Below are 26,058 nucleotides of genomic sequence, written 5' to 3' on the forward strand. Positions count from 1 at the left end.
ACACATGCTACAGGCTGCTATCTGGAAATCATTAGTTTTGCAGGTAGAAGAACTCCAACAATTTCAGATAATACTGGGAAAAATACACTGCCCCCGGCAAACTTCAGTAAAGTGCTTAGCAACGACATGTTACAGCAGGGAAAAGACAACAGATTTGGACATTTGAATGCATTTCTAGTAAGATATTCTTGAGATAAAAGATTATTATAGAGAGAGCAAGGGAGAAGAAAGGGTGATTTTAGGACACACGTCAGTCAGCAGGAGAAAACGGCGTTTACGTACCGTTTGCGTGGGAATCGTGGATAATCCTGCAAATAGTGCCGAGCTTTTATCCAGGTAAAGCCGCGAAGAGTCCAGAATTCTGCTCGAAATCTCCGTAGAGTCCAGCAGTGGTCGGGGTTTTCAGACTTCAGACGTGTGTGTGTGAAATCAGGAACGAGGGGAGAAAAGGGGCGGTGGCAGAAGCTTTGGAGACTGCGCTTGACCAATCAGTAACAACTAAAGCCGCTACCGCGTCAACACAGCCAATCACCGCCTGAGGCTCACACACAGGTCAGCGCTGATTAGCTGGTGTAGAAAAGTCCCTCCCAATTAAAGTAGATCTCTTAACTGACTTTAGTTTAATTTTGTGCAATAAATAAAATATAAAAATAAATCAATACAGAAGAATGATTAAGAGATTTAAAAAAAAAAAACATCGAAAATGTTTGCAGCTCATAAACATCTTAGAAAATGTCTGTAGATGCCAAATACAATAAAATACACCACTGACCAGAATTGATTGTTGAAAGTTTTGGAAATATTCCAGTTAAACAGCTACATAAAAACCAAACACAACACAGTGACAAAGAGTGGGACAGTGTCGCCCTCTGGCGGCAGAGTGTGTATTTCTGAGTAGTCTGCTCATGTGAACGTGATGTTACTGCGGATTGTGGATCGATGTACTATATAATATCTCGTTATAATCTCTAGCAAAGCAAAGAGGCTGTGAGACATGCCTCTAAACACTTTTTTATTCGAGGCTTAAAACAGTGGCTCTAGCTGATGAGCTGTATGAAAAGTATAGTGTGGTCCATCATCTAGTTGGATAAACAAACCAAAGTTGTCATCATGTGTTGCACATTTCACTTCGGCTCAAGGTCACAAAACACTGACTGTGACATAAAGTTGAAGTTTCACAAAACAGTTGTTTATGACTGACGCACGCATGCGCGGGAGCTGTATTTTGAAGCAAACCGGATGTCGCACTTGTTTCTGATGCTAATGCTAATGCTAGCTGACCCGTGCATCTGACTGAAAACACAACACACAGGTAAAGACTCGCTCTGTTTCACAAATACAGTAGTGTTTTGGAACGACAGGACAACTACAGGTATTCAGCGGATTGTGAGATCTTTGGTTGTCATTCAGACAGAGCGGCTAATGTGTTTGTGGCTTTTAAAGCTAGATTTGACCAAGTAAAGTTCACTTCTTCTGTTAGCCACAGCGTAGCTTAGCATTTAGCACGAGATTAGCTCCGTAGCTGTGGGCATGTCATTTTTATGTCATTTTTTAAAATGTTGTTGCTCTATTACTTTACAAATCCAAGAAAATAAAGCCACCCGGATAAACGTGACAGTGTTTTGTCTTATGAGGAGAAGTGTTTTGGGGCTTTCGCGTGCTGTGCTCTTCGCTTTGTGACTAATGTTCCCAGAAAAACCTGCCCGCGTCGTGTTTTTCAAGAGAAACCCACTGAACCCTAACGTGGTCCTATTTTACTATTGCTTCGAGCTCTGCGTGTAACAAATGTATAAGACTTATGTGGATTCGAATATGATATGTAACAGTATTTACATCCAGGTGTTTAGATTGGCCGCATGTTCAACTATCCCTGAGTTGACACGAGGTCGTTCTTGCCCCTGCTGTGTTTTCTCCTTTATCATGAGACTATTGGTGGCCCTTCATAGTCTGATTTATGCCCACATAGTAGGTTAACACTAAATTGGTGATGCAAACAATACTTTATGCTTGCTGTTCTGTCATGAACAAATCGAAGTTTAACCATATTTAATCTGTAATGGGTGTTTTTTGGTCTGTAGAGGCAATACTAATAATTAATTGGATAAAATAAAATGATTTGAAACATGAATACGTGTGCCACTGTAGTCTTAGTGTAAACCTGTTGGAAACACTACTCTACTTTGTGTCATCATGGCCTCACCCTAGATGTAAATGTGTAGTTTCAGTTTCTCTCACACATTGCTTGTGTTCACATTGTTTGAGCTCAGTTTTAATTCTGATGTATTCTAGGTTTGTTGTTGTGCTTTGGGTTTAGTCCCAGTTTAATCCCACTTCAAATGTAGGATTTTTACAAGTGTCGACAATTAGAATAGCTGTGGTCGTATTTTGATCATCCTTATGGACTATACAGACACTAAAACACATTCCAAAGATGTTTTCATCACAAAGACGGCAGCATTGTTGAATCTAAATGTAAAAAAAAGAGCAAACAATTTCAGAAACTCTATTTAGAATCCTTCAATCACCATATTTCCTTTTTATTTTTCAATGTTTAGTAAAAATGTATTTGGAAAATCTCGGTGTACAATAGAAATAATATTTGACTAGTCGACTACTAAAATAACCATTGATTGCGGCTCTAATGTTGATGCATCCATAATTTAATATCTACACTGTTTATGCAAAGTTACCCTTACATTTACACATTTAACTAAACAGCAATGCGGTGTCTGGATTGGCCAGTTTGTTGCGCAGAGGTAAAGTTGAGGGGTTGTACTTTTGTTTGTGTATTTTCCCATCCATTATTAAAGTTTGTTTGCGCACATAGTTTGACATTGAAATCACTATTTAACGCTATTTGTGGTGAGTTTGAATCCTGACTGACATTTACTGCTCCTGTCAAAATGTGATGTTTGTTATATGCTGACCTATGACCTATATATTACAGGTTAATCAGTCTGCAATAACTTTGGCTTTGCTTTAGGTTTGCATTGTTGTCACTTCCTTAACATAAATCACGCTTGTCTCCTGCTCTTTTCAGTTCTCTGTCAAAGCAAATGGCAGACAGGCCTTTTCTAGTCACCATTAAAAAAACAGCTTTGTTCAAAAGAAAGACCAAATCTAGAGCTTAGACAAACTTTATTGATCCACAAGGGAAATTACATGGGCACAGAGGCTCCCACCTAACAATATAATGACAGTGAGCAAAAGATAAATGGTAATAAAATGTGTATACAACTAAATTGACAGAAATAACAGAAGATGTCTGTCAAATAAGATACAAAGTTCACATGTTTGTAGCTAAGGTGAAAGTATCTTCATTCATTGGTCAATAATGTGTGTTGTGCAAATTATTTAATCCAGAACTTCTCAAAGTGGGGGGCGCGCACGTTTGGGGGGAGGGCCATGCCAAAGGGGGCGCGAGACATTTGGAGAATTGTGGGCACAACAAACGTGTTGTCTCTCTCTATCTTTCTCCCCTTTTTCTCTTTTTTTCTATCTCCCTCTTACACTCTTTAACTTTTCTTTTACGGTGCAGTGTAAAACATACTTTGAAGACGTACAACTACAGTAGGTTGTGGTAAATTTAAGTTTTCAGGTGGATGCCAACCGCCATTAAAAGTAACACATCAACAACTGGGTTAATCTCTAAATACAATATTCCTCCTCTGTCCCTCCTTGTTATAAAACATATGCAAAAAGAATGCACGGGAATTAAATTCCTTTCCGCTTTGAAGACGATGAAACATAAACGCAGTGGCACAAGTCAGCCCCATTCAGAATAACGCCTAAAGAATAAAGTCTAAGATGTAGGGCGGAAGCACCAAAGAAGAGTCAGCTCTGGAATAAAGTCTAAAGAATAAAGTCTGGCAGTAATGTAACACTTGGATACCAACCGCCATAAAACACCAAGGAAGCAGAAGAAGAAGCCATCTGTGTGTGACGGTTGTGGACCTGCAGTGGTAAAAGTGATCCACAGTGTCGAGAAGTAACGTCTTCTCCTTGAAACGCTGTAATTACAGCAGTGAAGCGCCAATTCTGCCTGTCCCAGAGGCTGTGGAGGGCGTGGACACTTTTTTTATTTATGTTTTATCTCCCATTCATTGGGGGGTTTATTTAGATGTGAAACTTGTTTTGCCAGTTTTTTTTTTGTTTTTTAACATCCTAACAATAACTCGTATCTTTTCTATTTTTGTAGATTTTGTAACCTTTGACCCTTTGGAATGGAGACGGCCGCAGTCTGTGAGCTGGACGTGGCGACGAGGAGGATCGTTGGAGGCAGCGAGTCTCCTCCTGACCGGGACAGCCCTTGTCAAGTAAAAAAACATTTCTCAAACTATTTCAGTTCTATTTTAACATTTCCTACTCTCCATCTGCAGGTTTAGCATTTGTTAAGACTTGATTTCATCCACATTCTTGTCCTCCTCTGTTGTTTAAGAGTGCAGTATCTATGATGTGCCGACAAGGTTTAGCCCTAGTTTATCCGTATTAGAGTGGTCAAAAGTATCAAAGACTAAGACTAATCAATACTATGTACAGGGCTGGCCCAAGCCTTCAGGGGGCCATAAGCGAAAAAAATTTTGGGCCCCTCACCACGTCATCATAATCCATTTTATTGCCATTGTCAGTAAACAATTCACATATGGGAACTTTCTTCAACGCAAACAAAGCGCACCAAAACGCGAGGGCATCCGTTTGCCAGTTAGTTTATTCTCAACACCTCACAAGCTCAAATATTGGTATTCTGCTGACATTACCTCTACTCCCTATATATATATATATATATATATATATATATATATATATATATATATATATATATATATATATATATATATATATATATATATATATATATATATATATATATATATATATATATATATATATATATATATATATATATATATAACTAACAAACGTCCCAGATATGTTTTTGGGCGTTAAGGGTCGACAGCCACATTAGCAGTTTAATTGAATGAACAGCAGGGTCTGGGGGTCCTCCCCCAGAGATTTTCAGACCTTTTTCGTGTATTCTGGTGCATTTTAATGTGGTCCAGCCGGCTAACGTAAGAGTAAAATGTTGAGGTCGTAATGCTATAAAATATATCATTACAATAATGGCTATGAAAAATAATTGCGCGCGTATGAGCCGGCCGAGGCGACGAAAGCGGCTTACGCGACGAAAGCGGCTTACGCGACGCGTTCATATATGTTGAGGTCTCCTGCAGCTGAAGCGTAGCAGCCGCCGCAGCAGCCAATCAGAGCTGACGCTCCAGTGACGTACGTATTTCCCATCGCATTTCCGGTATTCCCTGTGGAATTCCCCAAGAAGCGCCACTTTTTCCTTGCTCGTCAACAATGGCAGACGAACGATTGATTGTGGCTGTTTGTGGGAGAAAGGAGCTGTACGATGTATTCACGGTGGAATACAGAGACCGGCGCCTCCGTGTGAGGGTTTTGAAAACCAAATACGTGAAAATAAAAGTCTCGATATCCGCCATTTTACACAATGAAAGGCCACACCGTCATCAACTCCACTGCTCATGCGACAACACCTACTGCGCATGTGCGCAGAGAACTCTAGCGCGCCATACGCACGCCTGTGTACAGTGGCCGGGGCGTCGATAGCGCGCGTCCGGTGCGTAAACCTTTCAAATGTACACGCGCTCAAATTCGGCGTCGGGCACGATTAGGCGTCTGCGGTCTATACGTAGCTTAAGATGTCAAAGTAAAACAGACATCACGAGTCACGATTGATCTCACACATGGTGATGCAAAGGGTTAGGGTTGGCGTGTGTGAGAGAGAGAGAGGGACGCAAACTCAAACCTGCTCATCTCTGACTGAGGCTGCACAGGGGCCCGGGACAGGACAGGGCCCCGGGACAGGACAGGGCCCCGGGACAGGACAGGGGCCCGGGACAGGACAGGGGCCCGGGACAGGACAGGGGCCCGGGACAGGGGACAGGGGCGCACACTGTTCACTCCAAAGTTTCACATCAGAGGTTCTGGACGAGACGGCGCTCGTCCAGCCCGGATCTCCGGAGTGACCCGGGGCACAGAGGCCCCTCCCCGGCCTCACCTGCAGCTCACACTACGGGGCTGGTGTAAATGTGAAGCTTATTATCTTTCATTCAGACATATTGTGCGCGGGGCAGAGCTCTCGTCGCCTCCAGCCTGAGCGAACTAACGTGACAGAATCGTGATGTTTCAAACAGCAGCATTAACCGTCTAAGATAAGTTCAATACCTGGAGAGTGTTGTTGAGTTTGCAGTTTCTTTACATCGTCAAGAAGTTTCTTCTTTCGTTTTTCGGCATCGGGAGATATATTCCTCTGGACATGAGGACCACGCAGGGACCACGTTGTGTTGTGTTTATGTTTTGCTCTCGATCTCCTCGCGCACAATGAAGTTGACCAATCAGCGCAGTTTTGGTGTCTTGGTTGCCAGATTGTCATTACAAATAAATGTGGTTTGTGTGTTATATGTTACCGCTGTGTGCGCTGCCGCGCCAGCAGCGCTACTACACTAGTGGCGCACGCTGCGCTTGCACTTCTCATAAGTCGGGTTGCCAGATTGGGGGCCCTACGCAGCTGCTTAGTTCGCTTATAGGCTGGGCCGGCCCTGACTATACACATTTTCTTTCACATTTTTTCTTTAAATAAAACAAAAATCATGTGTTTTTAAGGAGGTGGAGGCCGACTTTGGCTCCTGCTGCGCTGAAGGAGAGCGAGGGGAGACTCCAGGTCGAGAGGACAGTCCCACGGAGCTCGGAGAGACTGAACTGGACCCTGGAGGTTTGGAGAATATTTTTTCAACATTGGAAGCTAGCGTTAATATTTCCAAATGAATTATCCGTCCCAACTGTTGTTAAAGTCTTAAATCTGCTTGTAGCCTCCTGCTGATTACAAATCTCTAGTTTAACCTTTAATTAATCTATATTTTGATGTGAATCAATGTTCCACTAGTGGTGTCTGGTCATTTAGAATCGTTTCTGGCTGTAGAGAAGGAGGTGGTCTTGTTGATGCAGGCTCTGAACTCTCTGGACACTCCTGAAGAGAAACTGGCCGCTTTGTGCAAGAAGTACGCCGATCTGGTGAGACTGGCTGAGTTGTATTTTCAGTTTAAAACGCACCTTAAAGAAAGAAAGAAAAGAATATTCTCGATGTGTGGTGTAAGGGAGATGAATCCTTTCGTTAAGCCCTTGTTGAAAAGTCTGTGCTGGTCTTGACCGCAGCTGGAGGAGAGCCGGTCGATGCAGAAGCGTCTGAAGGCCCTGCAGAAGAAGCAGGCTCAGATCGTGAAGGAGAAGATCCACCTTCAGGCCGAGCACAGCAAGGCCATCCTGGCGCGGAGCAAACTGGAGAGCCTGTGCCGGGAGCAGCAGAGGCACAACAAGACGCTCAAGGTACAACACGTGGACGCAGTGCGGTTTAAACACACACGTCATGCTTTTAATTGTGTCATAACATTGTCCATCGAAACCGTACCTGGAGTTGTATTAAGCTTCATTCATGTTTTTGTGAGGCTCAAGAGAGGAGGAGATCGTAAACAGACTCGTTTTGAGCATTCATTTTAAAAACATGCTTAAATTAGCGCGTCGTCTACGTTGCCAAAATGGCCACTTTTGGATTCCTCATGGTAATTCTCACCGTTGCCTGTAGATTGCACGAGCCATCACCGAATCCAGAAGGGAGCGCACAGAATGACGCAACTTGATGTAAATTTTCTCTACTTTTGCATTATTTTAAATGCAACAACATGAAATGCCACAGCAAATGTGCTCGAGAGCCTGTTTAAAGGCCAATAACAATGCGGATAATGCATAATATGTGTCCTTTAAGACATGTTTGGTGGTTGGAAGTGTCATTTTTCCACCAAATTTGATCAAGTTTCCTGTCCCTGTTGTTAAAATACTTGGATTGGGGCCTAACCCTGTGAATAACCTTGCAGTGACTTTGGAATTCAGGTCTATATTTGTCACAGATGCCATTTTGTAGAAGACTGAAAGAAATAAGTTTAGAGTACCTGGCAAAATATTCACACACCTTTTAGCATTATTGTAAAATGTATCCATATTTGATTTCGATCCGATTGATTGATTATATGACTACAGTACAGTTTTCTTAAGAGTCCAACAAAGGTAACAGAATAAGACATTAAAAGAAGTCACTAAACTGTACACAAACCATAACCCTCTCCCTGTCGCCGGCGGCCCTCAGGAGGAGAACGCGCAGCGGTCGCGGGAGTACGACGAGCAGAGGAAGGAGGCCATGCTGCACTTCCAGTCCACGCTCAGCGACATCGAGGCTCAGATGGAGACGCACAGCTCCAGAAACGCCAAGCTCAGGCAGGAGAACATGGAGCTGGTGGAGAAGCTCAAGAAACTCATCGAGCAGTACGAGCTCAGAGAAGAGGTACTCGATCATGTGGTTTATGGGACTTGGTATTTCATCATGATGGGGAGAGGGAGACTCAGTCATTTCTAATAAATCCAAATTCACAAACCCGTTTCCAAAGTGCAGCACGGACACAAAACAATAAGTAGAAGTTCCCTTACCTTTAGTATCTGCAGTATTAAACATGCTAAAGTAAATCTCATGTAGTCTGACTTGTATTACGTCATATCTGTGTCATATTATTCATTTCTGCTCATCGGCGCATCTCTGCAATTGACACCGTCCACCTTTTTGAATGGTCTGACGTCCTTTTGTCGGACCCTCCGCTCTGCCTTTGAACCCCTCTGGTCCCCTCATGAGCTCTGGGGCCAAGCTGCAGTGCAACAGTAAAGTCTTGTTCATAACTGGAGCCTTCTGGACTCTCACCGGACTGTTCTTTTAAACACAAGACACAACCAAACCTCAAATACCAACACAGAGGAAATAATAATACGATGCAAAATTATAATATAATACAAATAATAAATACATTCAATAATTGGTTGTGGAGGACAGCAGTTAAGAATTCGGCTTGTCAGATTGCAAATATTTTGTCATGGTTCATATCGTAAATTCCTGGCCTTATCCACGTGAAACAAACGGGCACAAAGTTCAGCGTCTTATCTGTCGACACCAATGAGCTGAATGTGTAATATTTATTCACAGAAATGTTGAGAGTGATTGGTTTGGGCCCAGTTTGAGTCCTGTAGCTGACATGTTCTAGTCCTTGTTTAGTCCTGGTCCAGGTTTAGTTCTGGGTTTAAGGCTGCGGTCACATGTCACACCTTAGATGAGTTTTAGCCCGGTAATTTCTCATTTTGCATTGCATTTGCTCTGTCCGGCCCTATTTAGCCTGAATATGTCCGACACAGCCAGCGTTTAGCGTTCTGTAAACTCCAAACGCACGTGGTTCTCTCCAGGTTGTATTCTGTTTTTACTGCCATCACAGCAAAATAATTACCAATAACACGTCAGGAAACTCTTTAACGCCCGCCTCCCGCTGCTTTGATCTCTTTTTCTAGCCAATCACTGTCTCCAGTTCTTCGTCGTGCTCGCGTTTCACTCGTACTTTACGCTTTATTACTCCAAACACAAAATCAAACTATTCCACGGCTTAACTGAGCTCCTCGTCCTTTCTCCTGCAGCACATGGACAAAGTGTTCAAGCACAAGGAGCTCCAACAGCAGCTGATGGACGCCAAGCTCCAGAGAATCACCGAGATGATGAAGGAGGTGGAGGAGAAGCAGCAGAGGGAGCGCGAGATGGTACGAAACACACACACACACACACACACACGAGTGAAAGGAGAACCACATCACAGCCCCGACGCGTAAGATCTCGGCTCGAAAAGCAGACGGAAATCGAGCTGTTTTTAGAGCTCCAGAATGTTCCAAAGTTGATTGTAAACGATCTGTCTGCGTGGAGTGGTGCAGAGGTCGTACGCGCTGCTGCTGTGATGTGAATAAAAGTGTGAAACGACTGACTCTGGACTGTGCTGCAGCTGCTGAAAAACGCCACCGACTCCAGACGGAAATGTGAACAGATGAAAGCTCAGGAGATGCAGCTCAAGCAACAGGTGAAGGCCCAAACATCACTCTCTTTATGTCTTTTATAATGACAAACCTGCTGTTATCTTTTAAACATTCATTGTTTGTGTCAGTTGCTCGTGTCAGTTGCTCCAGAAAATAGTATTTTTCTTGTGCTTTGAAGTCGGTTTTTAAATTTCATAAAGTGGTATGTGTGTGAAAACTCCCCTCTCGGGTAAATCCAGCCCTCTGAAGGCTTAAGTCTGTGATTTGTGCCGTTTCATTTTGCGTGTAGAGTAAAGTCAATTCATTACATCTCAGGTCTATTTTACATCCATATTTTAACTCAATAAATCATATTTTGTCGCGGCCCATTTTCCAATCCAATTATAATTTTAAAGTGCCTCTGACAGGACGACACCTTGAACTAAAATGCAGTTAAGATACTTTGAATGTTGCTTTTTTCTTTTTTTTTATCCCAGAATAACAAATTTTGTAGGTTTATAATTTCACTTCCTGATTGTAATTGATGACATCACAGTAGGAAATTACCCAGCAGACACTGGGCAAAAACTCATCTAATGTCACAATTTTTTTAATTTGACAAATTAAAATGTTTAGAGAGTCAAAAGAAATGTCTTTGTGTAAATGAATCATAAACTTCTGGAATGAAAGTGACATCCTTAGTGTGACCTGTGTGTCACTTCCAGTCATTTTCTACATATTTTTCTTCTTTAATTAATTCAAGTTTTACAGACGTCCCTCGTTAAAGTGAATCTAAAGAATAGCTTTAGTGCATTTCTCTGTTTACTCTGCATTATGTTGATTAGATGATGTCGATTCATGGGTTTCTTGGCGATTAAACGTGAACAATTCAAAGCAAATGACACGTTTTTGAATGTTGAAATGTCCTCAAAATGTCAGGAAGAGTGAAAAGAAAAGCCGTCTTAACGATCTAAACTCTTTTCACGTTCTGCGTCCCAGCTCTCCCTGTACATGGACAAGTTCGAGGAGTTCCAGACCACCCTGGCCAAAAGCAACGAAGTCTTCACCACGTTCAGACAAGAGATGGAGAAGGCACGGCACAGGCTGTTTCACCGCATCATCCTTTCCGTTATTTATTTATTTTTTTGACTTTGTTGTGTTCCTCCTCTTGACTTCAGATGACGAAGAAGATCAAGAAGCTGGAGAAGGAGACGACCCAGTGGAGGACCAACTGGGAGAGCAACAACCAGGCGCTGCTGCAGATGGCCGAAGAGGTGACATTCACGTCTTATTCAGGGTTTTTGAGACGTAAATGGAAGACAAACGGGCAGAAGGAGAAACTGAACATTTAAAAACATTGTTGAAACACTTTGAGTAAATATTGCAACGCTAAAGTTTAGGAACGTGAAAGGCGGGGACAATATTCACTTTCCATTGTAAAATATAAAGTTATCGAGAGAAGAAACTAGAAGAAACGTATAATAGTCAGTCCAATTATGACTTTGTTTGGTAGGATTGTTATCAGTTTTAATGGCAGTTTGTGAAGAAAAGTAAAAGAAATGGTCTAAAACAGGAAGTAGTTTTAAAAAGGAATCCCTCAAATAAATGTCATCGATAAATACAATTCCGTCCAAAATGCAGGGACAATTTAAGCACAACGAATGCATTTTCTGACTGTTAAAACATTTATTTAACAAGATAAAGGTGCTGTCATATATTTTTGCTTATCTGTTGTGTCAATTAGACGAGTGTTGGTCTTTTGTTTACAAGAGGTAAAAAAGATATATAAACTCTCTAAGTCTTTATTTGCAAAACTGGATTTTTCCTTTGCCTTTCAGCCGATTCCCATGTCGTATTATTGATAGATCGACTTGTTTTGGGTTGTTTTTCCCCTCCGCACTGCCTTTGAACCCCTCTGGTCCCCTCATGAGCTCTTGGGCCAAGCTGCAGTGCAACAGTAAAGTCTTGTTCATAACTGGAGCCTTCTGGACTCTCACCGGACTGTTCTTTTAAACACAAGACACAACCTCAGCTCGGGTTTCAGACGTTATCACAGAATCTGACTTCAGTCCACGGCGTCTTAGACTTATTGTTTTATCTTATGATGACAGTATAAAGGATTGACTTGTTCCTCAGCTGAAGGGAGAACATATGGACTGAGTTAGCTTGAGATTGAGAGAGAGTTGTGGGTTTAATTCTTTGCACTTTTCATCAAGTTTTCCGAAGAATAACTTTAGTTGCTAATTTATCTAGGTAAAATACATATATTTTGTTTATATTACACTTAAACCAATCGATTCAAAATGTGGCCATTGATTAATCATTCGTTCTGTTGTATTTTTAAGTGTTCAAATTCACTTTTTATTCATTTATACGACAATGACATATAATTTGGCCTGTCACAGTATCAAACTTTGAAGTGCGAGTCATGGCTACAGAAAAATATCACAGTAAATGACGTGATGACTCTAAATCAGAGTTTGTAAATGTGAAACATGAGCTTCAACAAATAAAAAGCCAAATGAGACGGTTTACTTGTTAGGATCCATAATGAGTCAGAACAGTTACTTATTTTACTCTTTTCAGGTAAAATCTCATCTCACTATAAAGTAGCAAAAAAAAGTGCGCTAAAAGAGCATTAAAATATTGTCCTGTCATTGCAGCAGTGAAAACTCTAAAACAATGTGATTTTAATGAATCGTATCATGAATCTTATTCCAGAAAACATTACGTGACGGTCACTTCAAGGCCCTGCAGGGTAAACTGGAGCTGCTGGAGCGTTTGTGTCGCGCTCTGCAGAAAGAACGGAACGACCTGAACAACCGCCTCAGCCTCCTCCAGGACGAGGGACAGGACCAGCCGCCTGTGGCCGGGGTACCGGACCAGGGACAGGACCAGCTGCCTGCGGCCCTGCCAGTGGAGTCCTCGACAGGGGAAGAGCCACAGGACGAGGAGGGCACCGGCCTGGAGATCCACGAGGCGCCGAGACCTCCAGAAGCGGACCAGAGCCGGAACACGGCTGAGTCCGAGGAGGAAACTTTAGCAGCTGAAGCTTCGCCCACAGCGCAGGACTAACCCAACGCAAACACACTCCACATAGATCTATTTTTGCTACTTTAAATATAAATGCAACACCTTTTCTCTGTTTTTAGTAGATCGAGTAAAAGACTTTCATTTGCAGATAAAAATAAATATTTATCTGCGTTGTTTAGTGCCTCTGAAATTGTCCCCTTGATTATGGAAAAGTCGTATGTGGAAAAAATTATTAACCCCATGTGAAAAATAAAAATATTTTCACTGAATTGTCACATTTTATTTTTAACTCTAGCCAAATTTTAAAGTATTTTAAGTTGTACTTTGGGGTAATCATGAGGTGAATTAATCTTTTATGTTGTTTCTTTTAAAAAGTGGAGCAAAATAAGTGTTGCATTCATATATAGATATCATTCCACACAGGCGCCAGTAGTCACTTATTTCTTTACAATATTTCAAATGCGTTTCATTGAGAGCACTTTCTGTACAATTGTATTTTCATAGGATCACAGAGTTCCCAACGTGGTTTATCTTTTCTTCTCTCACAGAAATGTTAAATAGTTTCATCCTGGCCTTGAAATCGTCTTTAGATTGTAGTAGTGGTTCTAAAACATCTTCAGAAGAATGTTTTCTCTTCAGTTTACTTGAAACTGTCTAAATAATGATAAACCTGTGACTGAAGTAATACATTACCTGGATTTCTAAACTCTGAGCCCTCAAAAAGTGTCAATCTAAAACGGTAAATTTAAGTTTGTTTATGCAGGACCAATATTTGGTTAATGAAGACTTGAACGGTGCATTTGAGTTCCTGTTCATTTTCCCGTAGACATTTAGAACAAAATCAACATGAACTAAGACCAAGAGCTAAAAATGCATCTGTAATTCAAAATTGTTGCGTTTTGTTCTGTTTTCTGTTCTTTTGTTTGTTTGGCCACAATCAGAAAAAGCTTGATGTTCATTTAATTCTTGATAATCGGGTGTCTATGACCAAATAATAAACCCTTTAATGCTCCATCAGAAAGTAAAAAATTCAGAAATGGAGGCAAACTGAAGAAAGCCATAAGACGTTTTCAGTGATGTATGACAAAAAAATGAACAGCAATTTGACATTTCCAGGGTAGAAATGTCAGTCTGCTTTTCTATTACAAGGATCAAAAACATACTATTTTCTTGCCTCAAAACTGTATTTGAGCTTCACAAAAATATAATATAAAGAATGTAATAAACCTGTAGAAAAAGTGAAAAACAACGAGGTCAGTATTTTTGTTGGATATTTTCCTGTAAAACAAAGAAAACTGTCTTAATGTCCATGTTTCTATCATCATTCCCTATAAATTAAACAAATGTTGTAAAATACACTTGTAAATGTGTTTAAACCAGACTCTGATTTCTTGTATGTGTCTGAGCAGTTTTCATTTGCCAAAACCACCGTGATTTTTAACATTTTGTGATATTCTGTGATCAAGTTCCACTTTGCCTCCATTCTTGAATTCAAACTATTTCTTTACAAACTTTTTAAGGGTGTAATGTTTCTAGCTTATTTTTTGTAAAAGGGAATCATTTTATTCTTGCTGCTTTTCAAAGTCAAAACACAGCGTCAGTTTGACAATCTTTCCTGATTTTGTTTTTCTGTACATCTAATATAATCAATGACATTCTTCTAATAATTATACTTTTGCTTTGTATTTAATGTGAAATTTTCTGACGTCTTTAATAAAGGGTTATTTTCATGTCATAGGAAGAGAAAGTGTTGGTTGCATTTAAAGGTCCAATTCCTAATTAAAGGGACAGTTCATATTTGTATTGGCCATATTATTTACAATGGAGATAACCTGGTCAACAAAAAATAGTAACATTATTTTCCCTAGAAAGCAGTGGTGGAAGTGTGTGTACAGTGTATATAGATGTTACTTATACAGTAAAGTGAAGTATTTGAACACTTTTCATTGTAGGTGCATTTCCACTGAGACAGAATTATTTTATTTTTTTAATCCAGAAATCACATTGTATGCTTTTTAAATGATTTATTTGTATGTTAGTGCTGCAAATAAGTATTTGAGCTGAGAAAATCAATGTTAATATTTGGTACAGAAGCCTTTGTTTACAATTACAGAGGTGAAACGTTCCCTGTAGTTCTTGACCAGGTTTACACACAGCAGGGATTCTGGCCAACTCCTCCACGCAGATCTTCTCTAGATCCTTTGGGTCATCCAGACTGGCCCAGGCATGTGCTGACTAAAGCAGGGGAACCTTCTGTGCGATGCATGATTTTAAACCATGGCGGTGTAGTGTATTACCTATAGAAACTGTGGTCCCAGCTCTCTTCATCATCATTGATATCCCACGAGGTGAGATCTTGCATGGAGTCATCTTCAGCCTCTTCCATTTTCTAACAATTGATACAACAGTTGATCTTTTTTCACCAAGCTGCTTGCCAATTGCCCTGTAGCCCTTTCCATTCTTGTGGAGGTCTACAGTTTAGTCTCTGGTGTCTTTAGTCATCTTTGGTCTTGCTCATGGTAGAAGCTAAAGTCTGACTGATTGTGGGATGCACAAGTGTCATTATTCAGCTGACGAGCTCAAACGGTGCTACTCATTTAGATGAATAAGTGGAGGAGAGGTGGACTTTATAAAGGCAGACTAACCAGTCTTTGAGAGCCAGAATTCATGCTTATTGGCAGGTGTTCAAATAAAATCAGCAATAACATACAACCAGTAAAATATACTTAATCATATCACAGCAAATTATCAAAATTGGCCGAAAATGTATCTGTCCCTAGATTTTAAATGTGGTGACGGTCAGATTCGATCCTTTAGTTCACCAGAAATCTTCCATTTGAATGATATTTTCCACCTGTTTTTGGCTTCGTCCCAGACTAGACTCAGGTATTCGAATCTACCTCTGCAGGGGAGACAAACTGAAGAGTCACTGCAGCGTCCGGAAGTATTTTTAGTCCAGACACACGAGACATGAGTCCAAACGCGTCCGATTGTAACATGTTCTGACCATACGCGTCTGATTGTAACACGTGCCCAAACATGTCCGATTGTAACATGTTCTGGCCAAACGCGTCCAATTGTAACATGTTCTGACCATACGCGTCTGATTGTAACACGTGCCCAAACATGTCTGATTGTAACATGTTCTGACCATACGCGTCTGATTGTAACACGTGCCCAAACGCGTCCGATTGTAACGTGTACTGACCATACGCGTCTGATTGTAACACGTGCCCAAACATGTCTGATTGTAACATGTTCTGACCATACGCGTCTGATTGTAACACGTGCCCAAACGCGTCCGATTGTAACGTGTACTGACCATACGCGTCTGATTGTAACACGTGCCCAAACATGTCTGATTGTAACATGTTCTGACCATACGCGTCTGATTGTAACACGTGCCCAAACGCGTCCGATTGTAACGTGTACTGACCATACGCGTCTGATTGTAACACGTGCCCAAACACGTCTGATTGTAACATGTTCTGACCAAACGCGTCCAATTGTAACATGTTCTGACCATACGCGTCTGATTGTAACACGTGCCCAAACATGTCCGATTGTAACATGTTCTGACCATACGCGTCTGATTGTAACACGTGCCCAAACGCGTCCGATTGTAACGTGTACTGACCATACGCGTCTGATTGTAACACGTGCCCAAACATGTCCGATTGTAACATGTTCTGACCAAACACGTCCGATTGTAACGTGTTCTACCAAAATGCGTCGAATTGTAACGTGGTTTGACCAAACTTGTCTTATTGTAGCATGTTCTGACCAAACGCATCCGATTGTAACGTTTTCTGTCCAAAAGCGTCCAATTGTATCACGTTTTGCCCAAATGCGTCCGATTGTAACGTGTTTTGCCCAAACGCATCCGATTGTAACGTGTTCTGCCCAAACGTGTCCGATTGCAACGTGTTCAGACCAAACGCATCTGATTGTAACATCTTCTGCCCAAACGTGTCCGATTGTAACGTGTTTGGACCAAACGTGTCTGATTGTAACGTGTTCGGCCCAAACGCGTCTGAATGTAACGTATTCTGACTAAACGCGTCCGATTGTAACGTGTTCGGGCCAAACGCGTCCGATTGTAACGTGTTCGGGCCAAACGCGTCTGATTGTAACGTGTTCGGGCCAAACGCGTCCGATTGTAACGCGTTCGGGCCAAACACGTCCGATTGTAACGCGTTCGGGCCAAACACGTCCGATTGTAATGTGTTCTGACTAAACGCTTCCGATTGTAATGTGTTCTGACCAAACGCGTCTGATTGTAACGTGTTCTGACCAAACGCGTCCGATTGTAACGTGTTCTGACCAAACGCGTCTGATTGTAACGTGTTTTGACACAGTTGTCCCATCGTGCTTTTCAATAAAACTTTTGTAGAGTTTCCAAAAAGCGTGTGGCGTTTCCTTTGCAAATGTAGTTGGGTTCTTTGATGGAAAATAATGTACCACAGTTAGGATGTCAAGGTAATTATGTTAATTGTGACATTTCTGGTCACAATATATACAAAAAAACATCTTTTTGCATGCGTTTATTTTACTAGTTGAGACAGAGCTTCTCAAACTTTTTCTGGCGCCTTCGCCTTGGGAGATGATGGATCCACGCGCCTTTGGGACAGGCAGAATTGGCGCTTCACTGCTGAAAATACAGCGTTTCAAGGAGAAGACGGTCTCACGCTACTTCTCGTCACTGTGGATCATATTTACCACTGCAGGTCCACGACCGTCACACACAGACTGCTTTCTGCCACTGCGTTTATGTTTAATTGTCTCAAAGTCTTCTTCTTATTCTTCTTTGGTGTTTTATGGCGGTTGGTATCCAAGTGTTACATTACCTCCACCCACTACAGTTAGACTTTAGACTTTATTCTCCAGACTTTGCTCTTGGTAATTCGTCTCCGCCAGACTTTATTCTTTAGGCTTTATTCTTCTTCTTTGGTTGTTGTTGTTGTTGTTGTTGTTGTTGTTGTTGTTGTTGTTGTTGTTGTTGTTGTTGTTGTTGTTGTTGTTGTTGTTGTTGTTGTTGTTGTTGTTGTTGTTGTTGTTGTTGTTGTTGTTGTTGTTGTTGTTGTTGTTGTTGTTGTTGTTGTTGTTGTTGTTGTTGTTGTTGTTGTTGTTGTTGTTGTTGTTGTTGTTGTTGTTGTTGTTGTTGTTGTTGTTGTTGTTGTTGTTGTTGTTGTTGTTGTTGTTGTTGTTGTTGTTGTTGTTGTTGTTGTTGTTGTTGTTGTTGTTGTTGTTGTTGTTGTTGTTGTTGTTGTTGTTGTTGTTGTTGTTGTTGTTGTTGTTGTTGTTGTTGTTGTTGTTGTTGTTGTTGTTGTTGTTGTTTTATGGCGGTTGGCATCCGAGTGTCGCATTACCGCCAGACATTATTCCTTAGACTTTGTCGTAGTCCTAAAAGTTCCTCTTCCAGTGCCCTGACTTCCAGTGCTTTGACAAAGCCCAAGAGGTCATGAGATGCCTTTGTTATTGTATCCTATAGAAGTTCTTCCTCCCCTCAGACTTTGTCGTAGTCCTTAAAAATTCTTATTCCATTGCTTTGGAAGTACAAAGCCCATGAGGTCATGGGACGTCTTTGTTATTGTATCCTTTAGAAGTTCTTCCATCATGTGGCTCCAAAGAAGAAGATGAGAAAGGCCAGCGTGGCTCCCAAGAAGTGTGAGGCCATCAATTGATGTGGCGGTTGAGTTAAGCAAATCTGAAATCAAGCCTGTTATCAAGAGTCATGTGGTCGGCCTTTGGCAGGAATTTTGGAGCCACTGTGTTACTGGACGGCATCTCTATCACATACAGGGTAGTGTGGGTCCTTGCGGGTCTATGGGCAGGAACGCGTGGGAGGAAAGGGCCTTCGCCCGCATGAGGATTGGCCATACTGGACTCAATTGGTCACTGAGTAGGATAGGCAAACATCCGACCGGTCTGTGTGGTCACTGTCGGGTGCCAGAGACTGTCGAGCATGTGCTGATTTGCTGTGAGGCTTATGATAGGGAAAGGGCCGGGTTGGCCTTGTGGTTTCGGAATAATGGGCGGGAGTTCAATCTGCGGAACGTTCTGGCGATCCAGTCACAGGGTTTGTGTCAGGCTGTGGTTGCTTACTTATGTAGCACAGGGCTGGGTAAACGTTTATAGAGGTGGGGGGTGTTGGAGACTGAGCCGAGGATGAGGAGCAAGAGGATGTTCTAACGCGCTTGGACTTCATGGGCCTAGAAACGCCAAAGTGATGGAAGAAGGACTTCTAAAGGATAAAACGACAAAGACGTCCCATGACCTCATGGGCTTTGTAAAACAACAAAGACGTCCCATGATCTCATGGGCTTTGTACTTCCAAAGCACCGAACGTCAAAGAGGGCGAGGAAGGTGAAGAAGAGTCTCCCTGGAATAAAGCCGGTTGGTCTCTGACACAACAACTATTCTAGTCACAAAAACACATCATGACCTCATGGGCTTTGTAACGCCAAAGCGATGGGAGGAGTACTTTTACGGACTACGACAGAGTCTGAGGACTACGAAACGTCTGAGGAATAAAGTCTGGCGGTAATGCAACACTCGGATGCCAACCGCCATAAAACAACAACAACAACAACAACAACAACAACAAGGTTTCAAGAGTGGAGGTCCCAAGTGTGCAGGTTCCAGAATTAATGAGAATACCCTGGTTGTGGATAGAGAGGATTTTGTACTCTTTATGGTGGATGTTGTAAACTGTGCTGCTCAGACTCAAAGCAGAACTGAAAGGATCAGGATCATTGCTAAAGCTGCAGGGAGATTCCTTGGAACAAAGGAGCTTGATTGGGCAGATATAGAAAACAGGCTAAAGGCGCTAAATGGGAGTCGGAGTGATGGGGGTCTGCTTGTGGGGAGTCAGAGTGATCAGAGTGACGAGATGGGGGTGGGGGTGGTCTCCTGTCCTCGCCCAGTCTCGTAGACGCACGGCTACCAAGCGGCGACATCAGTGGACATATTAAAGCCTATAGAATGAAGCCTGAAGAATAAAGCTGTACGGTGGAAGCACCGAACGTCAAAGAAGGAGAGGAAGATGAAGAAGAGTCTCCCTGGAATAAAGCCGATTGGTCTCTGAAACAACAACAACTGTTCTAGTCACAAAGACATATCATGACCTCATGGGCTTTGTAACACCAAAGCAATGGAAGGAGTACTTTTACGGACTACGACAGAGTCTGAGGACTACGACAAAGTCTGAGGAATAAAGTCTGGCGGTAATGCAACACTTGGATGCCAACCGCCATAAAACAACAACAACAACAACAACAACAACAACAACAACAACAACAACAACAAAGACGTCCCATGACCTCATGGGCTTTGTACTTCCAAAGCACCGAACGTCAAAGAGGGAGAGGAAGATGAAGAAGAGTCTCCCTGGAATAAAGCCGGTTGGTCTCTGACACAACAACTATTCTAGTCACAAAGACATATCATGACCTCATGGGCTTTGTAACACCAAAGCAATGGGAGGAGTACTTTTACGGACTACGACAGAGTCTGAGGACTACGAAACGTCTGAGGAATAAAGTCTGGCGGTAATGCAACACTCGGATGCCAACCGCCATAAAACAACAACAACAACAACAACAACAACAACAACTTTGGCGTTTCTAGGCCCATGAAGTCAAAGCGCGTTAGAACATCCTCTTGCTCCTCATCCTCGGCTCAGTCTCCAACACCCCCCAACTCTATAAACGTTTATCCAGCCCTGTGCTACATAAGTAAGCAACCACAGCCTGACACAAACCCTGTGACTGGATCGCCAGAACGTTCCGCAGATTGAACTCCCGCTCATTATTCCGAAACCACAAGGCCGACCCGGCCCTTTCTCTATCATAAGCCTCACAGCGAATCAGCACATGCTCGACAGTCTCTGGCACCCGACAGTGACCACACAGACCGGTCGGGTGTTTGCCTATCCTACTCAGTGACCAATTGAGTCCAGTATGGCCAATCCTCATGCGGGCGAAGACCCTTTCCTCCCACGCGTTCCTGCCCATAGACCCGCAAGGACCCACACTACCCTGTATGTGATAGAGATGCCGTTGATTTCAGATTTGCTTAACTCAACCGCCACATCAATTGATGGCCGCCTAAGGGAACTTTTAGCCAGTGTATCAGCCATTTCATCACCATCCACCCCCACATGCGCAGGAACCCAAATGAAGAAAACCCTCACATCCTTCCTGGACAGGGAGAGCATCAGACAGAAGATGCCATTCAACACATCCTGTCTGCAATCCGATTTCCCAGATTTAATGCTTTGCAATGCAGAAAGGCTGTCAGAGGCCACCACAATGCCGCAATAAAGCAGATTCCGCCCATTCCAATGCCAACCGTATCGCTATGAGTTCCGACGTGAAAACAGAAAGGCGATCTGTTAACCTCTTCTTGACCGCCAGCCCCAGGTCAGGCACAAAATAAGCAGCGCCAGTACGCCCACTCTCAGGATTCCTAGATCCGTCGGTGTAAATAAACACATCATCTGAGTGCCTATCGATGAGCGCTTGAACGGCAAACTGCGGTGCCCTCCCAGCAACTCCTCTAAGCTTGCCATGCAAGCTAACATCAACAGGAGCCGGGACAAACTTCCACGGCGCTATAGTAGACAAAGCCACTGACGGACTCACAGGCAGATCACCAACCCCCGCAAGCCGCGCCTTCGCATTTCCTATCTGGCTAAAAACCATACTGCCAGCCTCATTCTGTCCCCCATCAACCCTGAGAAAGTCCCTCACCGGGTGAGAGCTCGTATGACCTTGCACATTCACCCAGTAAGCCAACAGAAGTTCTAGCCTCCGGAGCCGTAACGGCAATTCCCCCAACTCAACCTGCAGCGCTGAGACAGGGAAGGTCCTAAAAGCCCTACAGCAGATGCGCAAGGCCTGGGCTTGCTCCACATCAAGCGTCTTTAAGTTAGTCTCAGCCGCAGACATGTAGGCTATACAGCCATAATCAATAGCCGCCCTCATGATGGCCTGATAAATACCCAGGAGCGACCTTCTGCTGGCCCCCCAGTCCTGGCCGTATAGACAACGAAGCAAGTTATTCACCCTTTTGCATTTACCACTGACCTTATCAATGTGCTGACGCCAACTAAGCCTCTCGTCAAAGGTGACCCCCAAGAACCTCACCTCCCTGACCTGTTCGAGCACCTGCCCATGCAGTCGAAGGGAGACGTCCCTATGCCCATTGAAGAAACAGATCACTTGAGACTTCCGTACGGACAGTTTAAACCCCCACTTCAGAGTCCACTGCTCCACCTGCTGTATTGCCCTTTGCAGTTTCGCCTCATAAAACCGGAGATTTCTCCCTCTCACCCATAGAGCGCCATCGTCAGCATAAAGGCTCCTCCCAACAGATCCATCCACGTTGTCAAAGATGTCCTTAAGCATAACATTGAACAGGATAGGGTTGCACACACTCCCCTGCGGGATCCCATTCTCTACCTCATAGACCCCAGAGTAAGCAGCGCCCACTCTGGTTTGAATACGCCAGCCAGACAGAAAGCTCCGGACCCAGTTAAACAGTTTACCCTTCACACCACACTTCCGCAGCTTAATGAGGAGCCCATCCTTCCAAACCATATTGTACGCCTTCTCCACATCAAAGAGCACCGCAATAACCTTTTCTTTCTGAGCCCTGGCCAGCTGGATATCAGATTCCAAACACAACACGGAATCCATGGTGTTCCTGCCCCTACGGAAACCACTCTGGTGCGCGGGAAGCAAACCCTGACTCTCCAAGAAGTAATCCAACCGCTCGGTAACCATGCGCGCTCCATCGTTTTCCCGAGCTGCGACGTCAAGGCAATCGGCCTATAACTTGAAGGGTCAGACGCTGGCCTACCCGGCTGTTAGGTTTGGGCACTTTTCCTCCCTATTTGTTATAATAATATTTTGTCTGTTCAGTTTTTGTCTAATGATCTGTTTAGTTTTTTTCATTAGATTGGCTCCCGGTCGCGGGTGCGCGCCCTGGAGCCTTTAAATGGAGACCGGATGGGCTCATCTCGCTCTCTCTCAGCTCGGCTCCGCCCATCCCGCTATGTGTCCCACTTCGTAGACGCACTCGGCTCTCCTGCTCCCAGCTGGCTCTCACTAGCTATAGCAATAGCCTGTTTTGTTTGGCCTGGTGGGACCGGTAGTCCCATTTTCGCTTTTGTTTGGGGCTAGATAGGGGGTTTTGGTGTGTCCTTATTTTTGTGCTCTAGTTAGAGGTGTCGGCACCGGCTTCGACGGCCCTATACGGGGTTGGCCCGGTGTCGCTCCTATTTTATTTCTGTTTGGCTGGCCCACCAGGTCCATCTTTCTTTTTTATAACTTTGGGGTGATTTTTAGGGCACGGGGGTTCGGGAGTTAGCATTTATTTTGGTGAAAAACCTAATAAACATGTTGAAACTTGACTTCGTCTCCGTGTCCGTTTAAATATGTTAAACCTCTCTTCGGGGTCATAACAGGCTTCAGAACCGGCACCACCGTAGACTGTTTCCACGCAGATGGAACACAGCCTGAATCCCAAACACGGTTGAAAAGACCCAGGACTAGCCCAAGCGTGTCATCAGTCAAATGAGAGAGCATGTCATAGCACACCTCATCTTTACCCGGGGCTGTCTGTTTCGCCTTAGAAAGTGCTCTCCTTAGCTCAAACAAACTAAACGGAAGGTCAAGGTCATCTTGAGTCGAAGGCTGGTGCCCAATCAGCTCAGAATTCTGGGCCAGAGTACTCTCCCTGTAGTGCCTTTCCGCAGGTGAGAGATTGTCAGAGCTGTGCACCGACACAAAGGTGCTGGCCAACAGTTCAGCTTTGTCAACGTCGCTGACTGCTTCAACACCATTCAGTATTAGGACCGGGGTCCCATGACGGCGCTCAACCCCATGCATCCGCTTAATCATCCCCCAAACATCCCCGAGACTCGTTTCTCTCCCAATTTTGGAACAATACCGCCTCCAATAGGCACTCTTGGCCGTTCTTACAGTTTTCCGCACAACAGCGCGGGCCCTCTTGTAGTAAATGAGGGCACCCTCAGTGTGGGTAACCCTTAGCCGGCGAAACGCCGCATTTCTCGCCCTAACAGCATGACCACATGCTTCATTCCACCACGGCACCCGCTTCCTATGTCCACTACCACCACTCTTAGGAATCGTGCCTACCGCTGACTGCGTGATGAGCGAGACAATTGCACTATTGAGATCATCCACCTGAGTCAATCCTCCTTCCTGCAGAACCCTAGAACCATCATCAGCTTTCCTCAGGAAAGCCCCCCAGTTCGCCCTTGCCAACTGCCACCTCTGGATCCTCGTCCCCCTGACCACACAGCTCCCAAAGCCAATCTCGGTGCGGACTAGATAGTGATCGCTACCAAAAGAAAGATTACCAAGAACCTCCCAACTACAAACACCAGCTAACTCCTTGGACACAAGCGTAAGATCTATTGCACTTTCCGTACCGGTCCCCATATCATAGCGGGTCCCACTCCCATCATTCAGACAAACCAACTCCCTTTGATTGATAAAACCCTCTACCACCTGCCCATACCTATCGGTACCACTACCGCCCCACAAAGCGCTATGCGCATTAAAATCCCCACACCACACGGCCTTTCCCCGAACAACCTTACCGATACTATGTAAGGACTCTAACGTTAACTCACCACACGGATTATAAAGGTTAACCACAGTAACAGCTTCACCACCCAGCCAGACCCTCACCGCCAGAGCCTCCGGCGCTTTACTCACACTGACAACAACGTAATTTAGGTCATCTCGGACAAACACAGCCACACCTCCGCCTCTACCCTGCTCCCTATCATTCCTAACACACACACCCTTGTATCCCAAAACCCCACCTAGGTTGTAACCAAGTCTCCTGCACGCACATAACGTGAGGCTTGTTCAACAAGGTAGAGACAAACTGCTTAAATTCCTGGCCATTAGCAAGAAGACTACGCGCATTCCATTGCAAGACAACCACCGCCATTATGAGCCCCCGGAACCTGACGGCGCATCGGGAGCCCCCCCACTCCCACTGCCAGAATGGGGCAGGGTGCCTTCCCGCAGCGCATCCTCTATCTCCGTCCACTCGGGACCCCCAGCTCCAAAGTACTTCCCTGCAGCCTTAGCGATGATCTTAGTCTTTTCGGATCTCTTCTTGGTTTGACCAGTACAGTTAATCACTTCCACCATAAAGAGGAAGAAATCTTTCCTCTTCACAACCAGTACATCCTCCGCACCCACAGGGCCTCTGCCCGTGGAAGCCACACTCACAGGCATCCCAGTGGGGACCTCCCCCTGGCCGCGGGCAACGCTGCCCCCTCCCCTGTCGCCTAGGACACCAGCAGCACTGGCAGCCCCCACTGCATCCACCTTCACCTGACTACCAGACACCTTCTTGACAGCATCCGCGTAGGATATGCCTTGAGAGGCTCTAACTTTTTGCACCTCAGCAGCCCTCTTGCTGAACACGCATCCCCCGTAGGCAGAGCTATGCTCTCCCCCACAGTTACAGCACTTGAGTTTTGCTCCGTCGTCACACTTCCCATACTCGTGGTCTCCTGCACATTTACCACACTTCTGCTTCCCTCTACAGACCGCTGCAATATGCCCAAAGCGCTGGCACTTGAAGCAACGCAGGGGCGGCAGAACATATGGGCGTACGCCATAGTGCATGTACCCAACGCACACCACACGAGGCAGGACCCCACCTTCAAATCTAATCATTATCGACAGGCTGTCACACCTTACCCCATCCCGGGTCATCTTCAACCGCCTAGCATCCACCACCTTAGCTCCAGTCAAATTCTCCTTTATGTCATCCACAGATGTCGTCGTAGGGACGCCTACGATAACTCCCCTGACCGTGCCTCTTACAGCATCAGACACAAGAATGTCCTTCCCCCCCAGACACTTAGCTTCAATCGCCTTCCTTTGCTGAGCCACGTCCTTGCACACGACCAGCAGCGAGCCATCCCTAAGGACACTCGCATGCTTGACCACTCCCACAGCTACAGTCAGGCTCCTTGTCAACGCCATCGGATCCCACCCCTTAAAGGACGCATTATCCTGC

At 44.2% G+C, this 26,058-nt stretch overlaps 2 protein-coding genes and 2 non-coding genes across 4 annotated transcripts in view; 3 read left to right on the plus strand and 1 right to left on the minus strand.

The window, feature by feature from the left end:
- The window catches only part of ccdc102a (coiled-coil domain containing 102A), a 78,133-nt gene extending 77,711 nt beyond the window's left edge, over positions 1–422 (minus strand). The window contains exon 1 of the mRNA XM_072465422.1: positions 270–422. The gene's annotated coding sequence lies outside the window, so the exon portion shown is untranslated. The remainder of the gene's footprint in view (positions 1–269) is intronic.
- Positions 423–1,259: 837 nt separating this feature from the next.
- txlng (taxilin gamma) lies at positions 1,260–13,435 on the plus strand. Its single transcript, XM_072465426.1, has 11 exons — positions 1,260–1,312; positions 4,199–4,316; positions 6,688–6,796; positions 7,004–7,095; positions 7,237–7,407; positions 8,222–8,416; positions 9,583–9,702; positions 9,939–10,013; positions 10,948–11,040; positions 11,127–11,222; positions 12,670–13,435. Exons 2-11 carry the CDS (start codon positions 4,224–4,226, stop codon positions 13,021–13,023), a joined length of 1,398 nt encoding a protein of 465 aa, XP_072321527.1. The 5' UTR covers positions 1,260–1,312; positions 4,199–4,223; the 3' UTR covers positions 13,024–13,435.
- LOC140381786 (small nucleolar RNA SNORA50) lies at positions 8,722–8,855 on the plus strand. The gene has a single exon (XR_011931277.1). It is a non-coding gene; the product is annotated as a small nucleolar RNA SNORA50 (small nucleolar RNA).
- Positions 11,843–11,976, plus strand: LOC140381785 (small nucleolar RNA SNORA50). Its single transcript, XR_011931276.1, has one exon. It is a non-coding gene; the product is annotated as a small nucleolar RNA SNORA50 (small nucleolar RNA).
- Positions 13,436–26,058: the final 12,623 nt, after the last annotated feature.

The sequence above is a fragment of the Eucyclogobius newberryi genome, unplaced genomic scaffold, assembly GCF_026437365.1.
Source record: "Eucyclogobius newberryi isolate DKJ021-1_F unplaced genomic scaffold, fEucNew1.0.hap1 SCAF_5, whole genome shotgun sequence".
NCBI classification, from domain to species: Eukaryota; Metazoa; Chordata; class Actinopteri; order Gobiiformes; family Gobiidae; genus Eucyclogobius; species Eucyclogobius newberryi.

What these genes read in the sequence shown, in the direction of transcription:
- txlng (XM_072465426.1), top strand. Translation starts at nt 4,224, where the DNA reads ATGGAGACGGCCGCAGTCTGTGAGCTGGACGTGGCGACGAGGAGGATC. An exon ending in GACTGAACTGGACCCTGGAG is followed by an intron (nt 6,797 to 7,003) that starts GTTTGGAGAATA and finishes TTCTGGCTGTAG; the next exon opens with AGAAGGAGGTGGTCTTGTTG. An exon ending in GGCACAACAAGACGCTCAAG is followed by an intron (nt 7,408 to 8,221) that starts GTACAACACGTG and finishes GGCGGCCCTCAG; the next exon opens with GAGGAGAACGCGCAGCGGTC.